Source organism: Engystomops pustulosus, unplaced genomic scaffold (assembly GCF_040894005.1).
Source record: "Engystomops pustulosus unplaced genomic scaffold, aEngPut4.maternal MAT_SCAFFOLD_801, whole genome shotgun sequence".
In the NCBI taxonomy this organism is placed as follows: domain Eukaryota; kingdom Metazoa; phylum Chordata; class Amphibia; order Anura; family Leptodactylidae; genus Engystomops; species Engystomops pustulosus.
Window position 1 is genome coordinate 1 of NW_027285680.1, and position 14,332 is coordinate 14,332.

At 55.9% G+C, this 14,332-nt stretch overlaps 1 protein-coding gene across 1 annotated transcript in view; it reads left to right on the top strand.

The window, feature by feature from the left end:
* Window positions 1–24: 24 nt before the first annotated feature.
* The window catches only part of LOC140112468 (multiple epidermal growth factor-like domains protein 8), a gene marked incomplete at its 3' end in the record, with an annotated part of 29,173 nt that continues 14,865 nt past the window's right edge, over window positions 25–14,332 (top strand). Inside the window, exons 1-17 of the mRNA XM_072132515.1 lie at window positions 25–109; window positions 323–536; window positions 621–801; window positions 1,058–1,206; window positions 1,548–1,673; window positions 1,914–2,068; window positions 2,140–2,247; window positions 2,329–2,476; window positions 3,891–4,054; window positions 4,135–4,329; window positions 4,515–4,715; window positions 4,789–5,016; window positions 5,101–5,219; window positions 6,915–7,046; window positions 8,094–8,207; window positions 8,311–8,553; window positions 12,085–12,269. Of these exons, the coding sequence (XP_071988616.1) occupies window positions 50–109; window positions 323–536; window positions 621–801; window positions 1,058–1,206; window positions 1,548–1,673; window positions 1,914–2,068; window positions 2,140–2,247; window positions 2,329–2,476; window positions 3,891–4,054; window positions 4,135–4,329; window positions 4,515–4,715; window positions 4,789–5,016; window positions 5,101–5,219; window positions 6,915–7,046; window positions 8,094–8,207; window positions 8,311–8,553; window positions 12,085–12,269 (2,722 nt within the window). The remainder of the gene's footprint in view (window positions 110–322; window positions 537–620; window positions 802–1,057; window positions 1,207–1,547; window positions 1,674–1,913; window positions 2,069–2,139; window positions 2,248–2,328; window positions 2,477–3,890; window positions 4,055–4,134; window positions 4,330–4,514; window positions 4,716–4,788; window positions 5,017–5,100; window positions 5,220–6,914; window positions 7,047–8,093; window positions 8,208–8,310; window positions 8,554–12,084; window positions 12,270–14,332) is intronic.

The window sequence follows — 14,332 nt, forward strand, 5'->3', positions numbered from 1 at the left end:
GGATTATTTTCTACCTCCAGGTCTGGACCTGAATTCTGCGCTGCAGGATATGACCGTGTATAACTTTACATCAAACATGTGGGAGAGGAAGAAATATTCTCCGAGCCCGGTATGTGACATGAGGGCAGCTTGGTACTGTCCATAGAACTATAGCACGGAGCAGGGAGGAGAATCTGGAGCGGGGAAGTGATAGGGTGAACACTGCAGCTGGGACAATTTGGCTGCACAGTTCTCTCTCTGCTGGGGCGCAGTGCTATGATGTGTATATGATGACACTGGGGACCGCCCGCTGTTGCTGTATTGTGTTCCTCTCTTTCCTCAGGCGGCGCGGCATTCTCACATCATGGTGGAGTGGAACGGGACGCTGGTTTTGTTCGGCGGGGAGCTTCCTGGGGGGCGTCTGATTAATGATACCTGGGTGTTCTTGCCCCAGTATGAGCGCTGGGAGGAGCTGAGCTCACATAGCGTCATGCATCCCCCTCCTCTGGCTAACCACGCCGCCGCCACCGTGGATAACTGGCTGTATGTGTTCGGAGGTAAGTCGCTGGAGGGTGCTCCTGTCTCTATGGAGACCTGATTTATGTCGTCCTCCCTGTACGTGATGATGTTCTCTCTCTCAGGGCGCACGGCTCGGGATGTGTTTTCCTCCAAGATGTTCCGCTTTAATCTTCACTTACTGGAATGGGAGGAGGTTCTGCCGGCCGGAGGGAAGCCCCCCGCAGCCGCCGGACACTCCATGGTCTTCCACACTGCGTCCAGGTCTCTGCTCGTGTATGGGGGACACCGGCCGTCCACAGCGAGGTAAGAGGCTCTGCCTGCATTACATTCCCTCCACTGGCCGCCATTGCATTGTCAGCTGTAACCACATGTCCTGGGCTTCCTATAGCCTCCGGACCAGTAGGTGGCAGCAGGTAGGTCACTGCCAGAGATTTCAGCTCTGGAGGCGAGTGGTACTGATGTGGTTACAGCCTCCCCTTGTCCCCTCTCTTCCCAGCCACATGTCTCGGGGGCATTGTCAAGGGCGTTGTTCACACTGCTTTGTCCTGCTCTTCTATAGGTTCAGTATACGGGTGAACACCACAGATCTGTTCCATGTGGATCTGAATTATTGGACCACTCTGAAGCCCCGGGAGGGGAACCGCGGTGGTCCTCGAGAGCGCGCCTTCCACAGCGCCACCATCATAGGGAACTACATGGTGGTATACGGTGAGAGCTGGGACTCTATGTATAGACTTCCAATATAGGCTTCAAGATCTCTGCCTGCTGTCAATGAATTAGGACATTACTCACATCCAGTGGGTACAAAACCTCCCAACCTAATCATCAGCACACACTCAAGACTGTAGCAAACCCTCAGCTGTGAGTGGGAAGGGTCGGCCTCCTATTTTCCCCCTGGGCTGTGGGTGCACTACACGTGACTGTACATGATCCTCGGCCGTCATGGATGATGAGAGTGGCGCATGCACTGCGCAGTCTTGTGCTGTGTTATGGCGGGGACCCCCAGTCCTATACATCCCATTCATCCCCAGTGTGATCTGTGCTTACAGGGGGAAACCTCCACATCCACTACCAGGAGGAGAAGTGCTACGATCAGGAGATCTTCTTCTATCACCTCGGCTGCCACCAGTGGGTTCCCAGCAACACCCTGAGCCAGATCATGCCGTCCCATCACGGTGAGTGACCGACCTCTATCCCATCACACACAACAGCAGTAGACGTGGAGAGATAAGCGGCTACCAGGCAGTGCAGGCACCGCTTATCCCCAGGGAACAAACCAGTCCTGCTATGACTAGAGATGTTAGTGGCATGATCTGGCCACCAGTGTCTGGTGCCCCCTGCTCCCTTGGTGGTCTTCTCTACAAGCTGAGTGCATATAGTTCCTGGCTATGACAGGGTAACGTTTCTTCCTGCAGGCCCACAGACGTTGAGCGGAGGCCGATACTCCCACGTGGCTGCGCTGATGAATGGTGGGGTGTTATTAGTGGCCGGAGGATACAGTGGCACTCCACGTGGGGACCTGCTGGCCTATAAGGTGCCTGTATCTGTGTACCAGCCCCCCGTACAGGATGTGAGTATATGGCGGAGGGTGGTCCTCGATGTCCTCTAGGACACAGCTTAACCCCTTGTGCTTCCCTCCAGTATCACCTGGACTACTGCTCCATGTACACAGACGAGAGCCTCTGCTCCAAGGACCCCGAGTGCACGTGGTGCCACAGCAGCTGCCAGACCCCTCAGTCTAATAAAATAGTATGTGCCCCCGTAACCGCAGCTCCTCGTCTCCTGCACGCAGCCCCCGTGATGTGTAATGTCTTGTATGTTTTGTTGCAGTGTCCAGACAAGAGCTGCCTGGGCCTGGCGCGCCTGCTGTCTGACTGCCAGTCCTGCCTGGTGTTCAGCAGTAACCTGAGCGCCTCCTCTCACATCCCCCGCACCTTCGGCTGGTGCGTCCAGAACGAGTCCTGCATGCCGGTGACAGGTGAGCGACTCCAGGCTCTTCTTTGTTCACAAGTTTCTGCCTTGTGCCCTATCCCATCCGCGTCTGGCCTTGTGCGCTCGCCCCTCTGGCCTCTTGCCTCGTGCGCTCGCCCCTCTTGCCTCGTGCGCTCGCCCCTCTTGCCTCGTGCGCTCGCTCCTCTGGCCTCTTGCCTCGTGCGCTCGCCCCTCTGGCCTCTTGCCTCGTGCGCTCGCCCCTCTGGCCTCTTGCCTCGTGCGCTCGCCCCTCTGGCCTCTTGCCTCGTGCGCTCGCCCCTCTTGCCTCGTGCGCTCGCCCCTCTGGCCTCTTGCCTCGTGCGCTCGCCCCTCTTGCCTCGTGCGCTCGCCCCTCTTGCCTCGTGCGCTCGCCCCTCTTGCCTCGTGCGCTCGCCCCTCTTGCCTCGTGCGCTCGCCCCTCTTGCCTCGTGCGCTCGCCCCTCTTGCCTCGTGCGCTCGCCCCTCTTGCCTCTTGCCTCGTGCGCTCGCCCCTCTGGCCTCTTGCCTCGTGCGCTCGCCCCTCTGGCCTCTTGCCTTGTGCGCTCGCCCCTCTTGCCTCGTGCGCTCGCCCCTCTTGCCTCTTGCCTCGTGCGCTCGCCCCTCTGGCCTCTTGCCTCGTGCGCTCGCCCCTCTGGCCTCTTGCCTCGTGCGCTCGCCCCTCTGGCCTCTTGCCTCGTGCGCTCGCCCCTCTGGCCTCTTGCCTCGTGCGCTCGCCCCTCTGGCCTCTTGCCTCGTGCGCTCGCCCCTCTGGCCTCTTGCCTCGTGCGCTCGCCCCTCTGGCCTCTTGCCTCGTGCGCTCGCCCCTCTGGCCTCTTGCCTCGTGCGCTCGCCCCTCTTGCCTCGTGCGCTCGCCCCTCTGGCCTCTTGCCTCGTGCGCTCGCCCCTCTGGCCTCTTGCCTCGTGCGCTCGCCCCTCTGGCCTCTTGCCTCGTGCGCTCGCCCCTCTGGCCTCTTGCCTCGTGCGCTCGCCCCTCTGGCCTCTTGCCTCGTGCGCTCGCCCCTCCGGCCTCTTGCCTCGTGCGCTCGCCCCTCCGGCCTCTTGCCTCGTGCGCTCGCCCCTCCGGCCTCTTGCCTCGTGCGCTCGCCCCTCTGGCCTCTTGCCTCGTGCGCTCGCTCCTCTGGCCTCTTGCCTCGTGCGCTCGCCCCTCTGGCCTCTTGCCTCGTGCGCTCGCCCCTCTGGCCTCTTGCCTCGTGCGCTCGCTCCTCTGGCATCTTGCCTCGTGCGCTCGCCCCTCCGGCCTCTTGCCTCGTGCGCTCGCCCCTCCGGCCTCTTGCCTCGTGCGCTCGCCCCTCCGGCCTCTTGCCTCGTGCGCTCGCCCCTCTGGCCTCTTGCCTCGTGCGCTCGCTCCTCTGGCCTCTTGCCTCGTGCGCTCGCCCCTCCCGCCTCTTGCCTTCTGATCGATGATCTTGTGCTCCCTTCAGATCGCTCCACTTGCCGGGTCGGGCAGATTTCGGGCACTTTCGGCTGGTGGGGGAGTCAGAATACGTTCATCACGTCTCTGGACGGCTGCCGCACTAATAACTTCCTGCCCGGGCTGCACCTCATCACCTATCAGCAGCCGCGCAATGAGTCTCAGCCTGACCGGGTAACTCTGGGTTTGGGGGTCATTAGTAGAGGCTCAGGACACTTCAGGCACTTACTTTACCTGTTTGATGTTTGGCCCAGGTGTCCATTGTGCGCAGCACAACCATCACCCTGAGCCCCAGCACAGAGATGGACGTGTCTCTGGTCTACAAAGGCTTCATATACCCCATGCTGGGGCAGAACACCTCTCCGGAGAGCGTCCTCATCTGGGCTCGCATCCAGCGCTTCTACGTCGTGGCTCGACTTGGTCGGGTCGCAGGGAGGACAGAACCCATGGTAAGAAGTAACAGAACCGCTGCTGGGGGGGGGACAGGGGGTCATTGCCTGTAAGATGCCCCACCACAGCATCTTCATCTCCGTGCTATAACGGGAAGGGTTACGTGTATACAGCTCCCATGCAGGATACTTTGTAGTCCAGTCCCCATCCTGCTCCTCACCCTGCTGTGCTCTGTTCCTGGCAGGAGGAGGTCGGCCGCTGGTTTGTGCACCAGGATAAGGAGCGGCGTGCGCTGCAGCGGAATAGCGGGGAGCGTCTGTTCCCGGATCTGAGCCCGGGGAGTCGTTACGCTGTGCAGATTGAAGGATTTCTCAACAACACGGGCATCGGGCACACGAGCGAGCTGAGCCTGACCTGGGACCGCACAGGGGTGCAGGGCGGCAGCGTAAGTCCCATCATTGGCCCAGTCTGTGGTCTGATTGTGTGATACTACACATAGCTGTGCCTCTCGTGTGCAGGAGATCTCCTTCCTCTTCCTGGAGCCCCATCGCTCGGACGAGTGCCATTACCCGTCCTGTCTGGCCTGCCTGGCGGATCAGGGCTGCGGCTGGTGCCCCAAGACCCGCAGCTGCCACCAGAGACTGGGGAGCGACTGGCTCAAGTCCTGCCACGACACCCCCTTAATCCTATCCCCGGGCAATTGTCAGCTGTGCGAGGAGTACCGGGACTGCGAGGCCTGCAGCGGGGTGAGTGCTGGCGCAGCCTGGCGCTGCTGGGTACAGGGGGGCCCCCTGCAGGTGGTAGTAATATAGTCTATTCTGTGCCTACAGGACCAGTACTGCGAGTGGCAGATACACAGCAACAAGAAGGGCGACTCACTGTGCAGCCGCAGGGGGCGCGTCAACGGCTCCATACGATCCCCACGGGAATGTCCCCGGGCCTGCCACCAGTAAGTGTCACCCAGAAATGTACCTACCACAACACTGCGTTATAGGGATCTGTCATCAGGTGTGATCCCACAAACTGCACAGATATAGTGTTAGATGTCCTCACACTGGCTGCAGAGAGCACAGAGCACAGCAGTGTGAGGTCTGATTACACATCTCTCCAGGGACAGTACATAACACTGGCTGCAGAGAGCACAGAGCACAGCAGTGTGAGGTCTGATTACACATCTCTCCAGGGACAATACATAACACTGGCTGCAGAGAGCACAGAGCACAGCAGTGTGAGGTCTGATTACACATCTCTCCAGGGACAATACATAACACTGGCTGCAGAGAGCACAGAGCACAGCAGTGTGAGGTCTGATTACACATCTCTCCAGGGACAGTACATAACACTGGCTGCAGAGAGCACAGAGCACAGCAGTGTGAGGTCTGATTACACATCTCTCCAGGGACATTACATAACACTGGCTGCAGAGAGCACAGAGCACAGCAGTGTGAGGTCTGATTACACATCTCTCCAGGGACAATACATAACACTGGCTGCAGAGAGCACAGAGCACAGCAGTGTGAGGTCTGATTACACATCTCTCCAGGGACAATACATAACACTGGCTGCAGAGAGCACAGAGCACAGCAGTGTGAGGTCTGATTACACATCTCTCCAGGGACAATACATAACACTGGCTGCAGAGAGCACAGAGCACAGCAGTGTGAGGTCTGATTACACATCTCTCCAGGGACAATACATAACACTGGCTGCAGAGAGCACAGAGCACAGCAGTGTGAGGTCTGATTACACATCTCTCCAGGGACAATACATAACACTGGCTGCAGAGAGCACAGAGCACAGCAGTGTGAGGTCTGATTACACATCTCTCCAGGGACAATACATAACACTGGCTGCAGAGAGCACAGAGCACAGCAGTGTGAGGTCTGATTACACATCTCTCCAGGGACAATACATAACACTGGCTGCAGAGAGCACAGAGCACAGCAGTGTGAGGTCTGATTACACATCTCTCCAGGGACAATACATAACACTGGCTGCAGAGAGCACAGAGCACGGCAGTGTGAGGTCTGATTACACATCTCTCCAGGGACAATACATAACACTGGCTGCAGAGAGCACAGAGCACAGCAGTGTGAGGTCTGATTACACATCTCTCCAGGGACAATACATAACACTGGCTGCAGAGAGCACAGAGCACAGCAGTGTGAGGTCTGATTACACATCTCTCCAGGGATAATACATAACACTGGCTGCAGAGAGCACAGAGCACAGCAGTGTGAGGTCTGATTACACATCTCTCCAGGGAGAATACATAACACTGGCTGCGCCGAGCACAGCAGTGTGAGGTCTGATTACACATCTCTCCAGGGACAGTACATAACACTGGCTGAAGAGAGCACAGAGCACAGCAGTGTGAGGTCTGATTACACATCTCTCCAGGGACAATACATAACACTGGCTGCAGAGAGCACAGAGCACAGCAGTGTGAGGTCTGATTACACATCTCTCCAGGGACAATACATAACACTGGCTGCAGAGAGCACAGAGCACAGCAGTGTGAGGTCTGATTACACATCTCTCCAGGGACAGTACATAACACTGGCTGCAGAGAGCACAGAGCACAGCAGTGTGAGGACATTACATAACACAGTCTGTAGCAGTGAATTCTCTAATCTTCCTGTAGGCGCAGGACTTGCTCGGATTGTCTCTCCAACTCCAGTCACTGCGCCTGGTGCCAGTCCACAGGGAGCTGCTTCTACTTTGCTGCGTATCTCGCCAAGTATCCGTATGGCGACTGTAGAGACTGGTATGACAGGTGAGTGATGGGGGGACTCTACACTACACTGGGGACTCCTTCTCCTGTGGTGGGACCCTCTGAGCAGACACTCACCCGCCCCCTTCTCTTGTGGTCACTGGGTGCCTCTGTGGTGGGACCCTCTGAGCAGACACTCACCCGCCCCCTTCTCTGTGGTGGGACCCTCTGAGCGGACACTCACCCGCCCCCTTCTCTTGTGGTCTTTGGGGGTCTCTGTGGTGGGACCCTCTGAGCAGACACTCACCCGTCCCCTTCTCTTGTGGTCTTTGGGGGTCTCTGTGGTGGGACCCTCTGAGCGGACACTCACCCGCCCCCTTCTCTTGTGGTCTTTGGGGGTCTCTGTGGTGGGACCCTCTGAGCGGACACTCACCCCTCCCCTTCTCTGTGGTGGGACCCTCTGAGCGGACACTCACCCCTCCCCTTCTCTGTGGTGGGACCCTCTGAGCGGACACTCACCCCTCCCCTTCTCTTGTGGTCACTGGGGGTCTCTGTGGTGGGACCCTCTGAGCGGACACTCACCCCTCCCCTTCTCTGTGGTGGGACCCTCTGAGCAGACACTCACCCCTCCCCTTCTCTTGTGGTCTTTGGGGGTCTCTGTGGTGGGACCCTCTGAGCGGACACTCACCCATCCCCTTCTCTTGTGGTCTTTGGGGGTCTCTGTGGTGGGACCCTCTGAGCGGACACTCACCCCTCCCCTTCTCTTGTGGTCTTTGGGGGTCTCTGTGGTGGGACCCTCTGAGCGGACACTCACCCGCCCCTTCTCTGTGGTGGGACCCTCTGAGCGGACACTCACCCCTCCCCTTCTCTTGTGGTCTTTGGGGGTCTCTGTGGTGGGACCCTCTGAGCGGACACTCACCCCTCCCCTTCTCTGTGGTGGGACCCTCTGAGCGGACACTCACCCCTCCCCTTCTCTGTGGTGGGACCCTCTGAGCGGACACTCACCCCTCCCCTTCTCTGTGGTGGGACCCTCTGAGCGGACACTCACCCCTCCCCTTCTCTGTGGTGGGACCCTCTGAGCGGACACTCACCCCTCCCCTTCTCTTGCAGCGTCCACTCGGTGCCTCAGTGCATGGACTGCTCCCGCTTTAACACCTGTCGGGAGTGTTTGCAGAATTTTGAGTGCGGTTGGTGCGGAAACATTGACAACCCGACGGTGGGAAGGTGAGTGATTGTTACAGGAGCATCCAGTCCTCCCGGCTCTGCCAGCTCCAGGTCACTGATACATTGTAACAAAAGCGATGAGATGATTGTTGTGTCTCTCCAGGTGTTACTCTGGTGATTATTCGGGGGTGCGGGGCTACACCTCCTGCTCCCGGGCCTTGTCCTTCTCCAGGATTGCAGCTGAACCCGCGGAGTGGTCCTATGATTCCTGCCCGGATGTGGATGAGTGTAGACTGGGGATGGCCACGTGCCACAGACACGCCACGTGCCGGAACACGCCGGACTCGTATGAGTGTCACTGTGAGCGTGGGTACACGGGGGACGGAGTGACGCACTGTAACCAGACGTGAGTGCCCTCTTATTACTGTACAGCTTGCTATATGTCATCCCACTCCTGCAGGTGTTATAATGAGTACCCCCCCCCCCCCATACCCTGCACCAGCCGCTTATTACTGTACAGCTTGCTATATGTCATCCCACTCCTGCAGGTGTTATAATGAGTGCCCCCCCCCCTCTACCCTGCAGCGGCCTCTTATTACTGTACAGCTTGCTATATGTCATCCCACTCCCGCAGGTGTTATAATGAGTGCCCCCCCCCCCCCCTGTACCCTGCACCAGCCGCTTATTACTGTACAGCTTGCTATATGTCATCCCACTCCTGCAGGTGTTATAATGAGTGCCCCCCTCCTGTACCCTGCACCAGCCGCTTATTACTGTACAGCTTGTTATATGTTATCCCACTCCCACAGGTGTTATAATGAGTGCTCCCCTCCTGTACCCTGCAGCGGCCTCTTATTACTGTACAGCTTGCTATATGTCATCCCACTCCTGCAGGTGTTAGAATGAGTGCCCCCCCCCCCCCTGTACACTGCACCGGCCACTTATTACTGTACAGCTTGTTATATGTTATCCCACTCCTGCAGGTGTTATAATGAGTGCTCCCACGGGACGTGCACCAGTCTCTTATTTCTGTACAGCTTGTTATATGTTATCCCACTCCTGCAGGTGTTATAATGAGTGCCCCCCCCCCTGTACCCTGCAGCGGCCTCTTATTACTGTCCAGCTTGTTATATGTTATCCCACTCCTGCAAGTGTTATAATGAGTGCTCCCATGGGACCTGCACCGGCCACTTATTACTGTCCAACTTGTTATATGTTATCCCACTCCTGCAGGTGTTATAACGAGTGCTCCCATGGGACGTGCAGCGGCCGCTTATTACTGTCCAGCTTGTTATATGTTATCCCACTCCTGCAGGTGTTATAACGAGTCCCCCTGTACCCTGCACCAGTCTCTTATTACTGTCCAGCTTGTTATATGTTATCCCACTCCCGCAGGTGTTATAATGAGTGCTCCCATGGGACGTGCAGCGGCCACTTATTACTGTACAGCTTGTTATATGTTATCCCACTCCCGCAGGTGTTATAATGAGTGCTCCCATGGGACGTGCAGCGGCCACTTATTACTGTACAGCTTGTTATATGTTATCCCACTCCCGCAGGTGTTATAACGAGTGCTCCCATGGGACGTGCAGCGGCCTCTTATTACTGTACAGCTTGTTATATGTTATCCCACTCCTGCAGGTGTTATAACGAGTGCTCCCACGGGACGTGCAGCGGCCTCTTATTACTGTACAGCTTGTTATATGTTATCCCACTCCTGCAGGTGTTATAATGAGTGCTCCCACGGGACCTGCAGCGGCCTCTTATTACTGTACAGCTTGTTATATGTTATCCCACTCCCGCAGGTGTTATAATGAGTGCTCCCATGGGACGTGCAGCGGCCACTTATTACTGTCCAGCTTGTTATATGTTATCCCACTCCCGCAGGTGTTATAACGAGTGCTCCCACGGGACGTGCAGCGGCCGCTTATTACTGTACAGCTTGTTATATGTTATCCCACTCCTGCAGGTGTTATAATGAGTGCTCCCACGGGACGTGCAGCGGCCTCTTATTACTGTCCAGCTTGTTATATGTTATCCCACTCCTGCAGGTGTTATAATGAGTGCTCCCACGGGACGTGCAGCGGCCTCTTATTACTGTCCAGCTTGTTATATGTTATCCCACTCCTGCAGGTGTTATAATGAGTGCTCCCATGGGACGTGCAGCGGCCTCTTATTACTGTCCAGCTTGTTATATGTTATCCCACTCCTGCAGGTGTTATAATGAGTGCTCCCATGGGACGTGCAGCGGCCTCTTATTACTGTCCAGCTTGTTATATGTTATCCCACTCCTGCAGGTGTTATAATGAGTGCTCCCATGGGACGTGCAGCGGCCTCTTATTACTGTACAGCTTGTTATATGTTATCCCACTCCTGCAGGTGTTATAACGAGTGCTCCCACGGGACGTGCAGCGGCCTCTTATTACTGTCCAGCTTGTTATATGTTATCCCACTCCTGCAGGTGTTATAACGAGTGCTCCCATGGGACGTGCAGCGGCCACTTATTACTGTACAGCTTGTTATATGTTATCCCGCTCCTGCAGGTGTTATAACGAGTGCTCCCATGGGACGTGCAGCGGCCTCTTATTACTGTCCAGCTTGTTATATGTTATCCCACTCCCGCAGGTGTTATAACGAGTGCTCCCACGGGACGTGCAGCGGCCTCTTATTACTGTACAGCTTGTTATATGTTATCCCACTCCCGCAGGTGTTATAACGAGTGCTCCCATGGGACGTGCAGCGGCCTCTTATTACTGTACAGCTTGTTATATGTTATCCCACTCCTGCAGGTGTTATAACGAGTGCTCCCACGGGACGTGCAGCGGCCTCTTATTACTGTACAGCTTGTTATATGTTATCCCACTCCTGCAGGTGTTATAATGAGTGCTCCCACGGGACCTGCAGCGGCCTCTTATTACTGTACAGCTTGTTATATGTTATCCCACTCCCGCAGGTGTTATAATGAGTGCTCCCATGGGACGTGCAGCGGCCTCTTATTACTGTCCAGCTTGTTATATGTTATCCCACTCCTGCAGGTGTTATAACGAGTGCTCCCATGGGACGTGTAGCGGCCGCTTATTACTGTACAGCTTGTTATATGTTATCCCACTCCTGCAGGTGTTATAATGAGTGCTCCCATGGGACGTGCAGCGGCCTCTTATTACTGTACAGCTTGTTATATGTTATCCCACTCCTGCAGGTGTTATAACGAGTGCTCCCACGGGGCGTGCAGCGGCCTCTTATTACTGTACAGCTTGTTATATGTTATCCCACTCCTGCAGGTGTTATAACGAGTGCTCCCATGGGACCTGCAGCGGCCTCTTATTACTGTACAGCTTGTTATATGTTATCCCACTCCTGCAGGTGTTATAACGAGTGCTGCCATGGGACGTGCAGCGGCCTCTTATTACTGTCCAGCTTGTTATATGTTATCCCACTCCTGCAGGTGTTATAACGAGTGCTCCCATGGGACGTGCAGCGGCCTCTTATTACTGTACAGCTTGTTATATGTTATCCCACTCCCGCAGGTGTTATAACGAGTGCTCCCATGGGACGTGCAGCGGCCTCTTATTACTGTACAGCTTGTTATATGTTATCCCACTCCTGCAGGTGTTATAACGAGTGCTCCCACGGGGCGTGCAGCGGCCTCTTATTACTGTACAGCTTGTTATATGTTATCCCACTCCTGCAGGTGTTATAACGAGTGCTCCCACGGGACGTGCAGCGGCCTCTTATTACTGTCCAGCTTGTTATATGTTATCCCACTCCTGCAGGTGTTATAACGAGTGCTCCCACGGGACGTGCACCAGCCTCTTATTACTGTACAGCTTGTTATATGTTATCCCGCTCCTGCAGGTGTTATAACGAGTGCTCCCACGGGACGTGCAGCGGCCTCTTATTACTGTACAGCTTGTTATATGTTATCCCACTCCTGCAGGTGTTATAACGAGTGCTCCCATGGGACGTGCAGCGGCCCCCCATCTTTCTCCTGCCTGTGTGACCTGGGGTGGACGTCCAACCAGAGCAGCGTGATGGAGAGCGGCGTGGAGTGCAGCGTGGACTGCGGCTGTAACTTCCATAGCACCTGCACTCACGGGCCGGGGGTCTGCGACTCGTGCCAAGGTAAGAGGGGGCAACGCTGTGTGATCAGACTGTATGGGGACTATACATGGTCCGGGGCTGTGCCTATGATACTGTATGAGGGCTATACATGGTCCGGGGCTGTGCCTATGATACTGTATGAGGGCTATACATGGTCCGGGGCTGTGCCTGTGATACTGTATGAGGGCTATACATGGTCCGGGGCTGCGCCTATGATACTGTATGAGGGCTATACATGGTCCGGGGCTGTGCCTATGATACTGTATGAGGGCTATACATGGTCCGGGGCTGTGCCTATGATACTGTATGAGGGCTATACATGGTCCGCGGCTGTGCCTATGATACTGTATGAGGACTATACATGGTCCGGGGCTGTGCCTATGATACTGTATGAGGGCTATACATGGTCCGGGGCTGCGCCTATGATACTGTATGAGGGCTATACATGGTCCGGGGCTGTGCCTATGATACTGTATGAGGGCTATACATGGTCCGGGGCTGTGCCTGTGATACTGTATGAGGGCTATACATGGTCCGGGGCTGCGCCTATGATACTGTATGAGGGCTATACATGGTCCGGGGCTGTGCCTATGATACTGTATGAGGGCTATACATGGTCCGGGGCTGTGCCTATGATACTGTATGAGGGCTATACATGGTCCGCGGCTGTGCCTATGATACTGTATGAGGACTATACATGGTCCGGGGCTGCGCCCATGATACTGTATGAGGACTATACACGGTCCGGGGCTGTGCCTATGATACTGTATGAGGGCTATACACGGTCCGGGGCTGGGCCTATGATACTGTATGAGGACTATACATGGTCCGGGGCTGTGCCTATGATACTGTATGAGGGCTATACATGATCCGGGGCTGTGTGATCAGACTGTATGAGGGCTATACATGGTCCGGGGCTGTGCCTATGATACTGTATGAGGACTATACATGGTCCGGGGCTGTGCCTATGATACTGTATGAGGGCTATACATGGTCCGGGGCTGTGCCTATGATACTGTATGAGGGCTATACATGGTCCGGGGCTGTGCCTATGATACTGTATGAGGGCTATACATGGTCCGGGGCTGGGCCTATGATACTGTATGAGGACTATACATGGTCCGGGGCTGTGCCTATGATACTGTATGAGGGCTATACATGGTCCGGGGCTGTGCCTATGATACTGTATGAGGACTATACATGGTCCAGGGCTGGGCCTATGATACTGTATGAGGGCTATACATGGTCCGGGGCTGTGCCTGTGATACTGTATGAGGACTATACATGGTCCGGGGCTGTGCCTATGATACTGTATGAGGGCTATACATGGTCCGGGGCTGTGCCTATGATACTGTATGAGGGCTATACATGGTCCGGGGCTGTGCCTGTGATACTGTATGAGGACTATACATGGTCCGGGGCTGTGCCTATGATACTGTATGAGGACTATACATGGTCCGGGGCTGTGTGATCAGACTGTATGAGGGCTATACATGGTCCGGGGCTGTGCCTATGATACTGTATGAGGACTATACATGGTCCGGGGCTGGGCCTATGATACTGTATGAGGGCTGTACATGGTCCGGGGCTGTGCCTATGATACTGTATGAGGGCTATACATGGTCCGGGGCTGTGCCTGTGATACTGTATGAGGGCTATACATGGTCCGGGGCTGTGCCTGTGATACTGTATGAGGGCTATACATGGTCCGGGGCTGTGTGATCAGACTGTATGAGGGCTATACATGGTCCGGGGCTGTGCCTATGATACTGTATGAGGGCTATACATGGTCCGGGGCTGTGCCTATGATACTGTATGAGGGCTATACATGGTCCGGGGCTGCGCCTATGATACTGTATGAGGGCTGTACATGGTCCGGGGCTGGGCCTATGATACTGTATGAGGGCTGTACATGGTCCGGGGCTGTGTGATCAGACTGTATGAGGGCTATACATGGTCCGGGGCTGCGCCTATGATACTGTATGAGGGCTATACATGGTCCGGGGCTGTGCCTATGATACTGTATGAGGGCTATACATGGTCCGGGGCTGCGCCTATGATACTGTATGAGGACTATACATGGC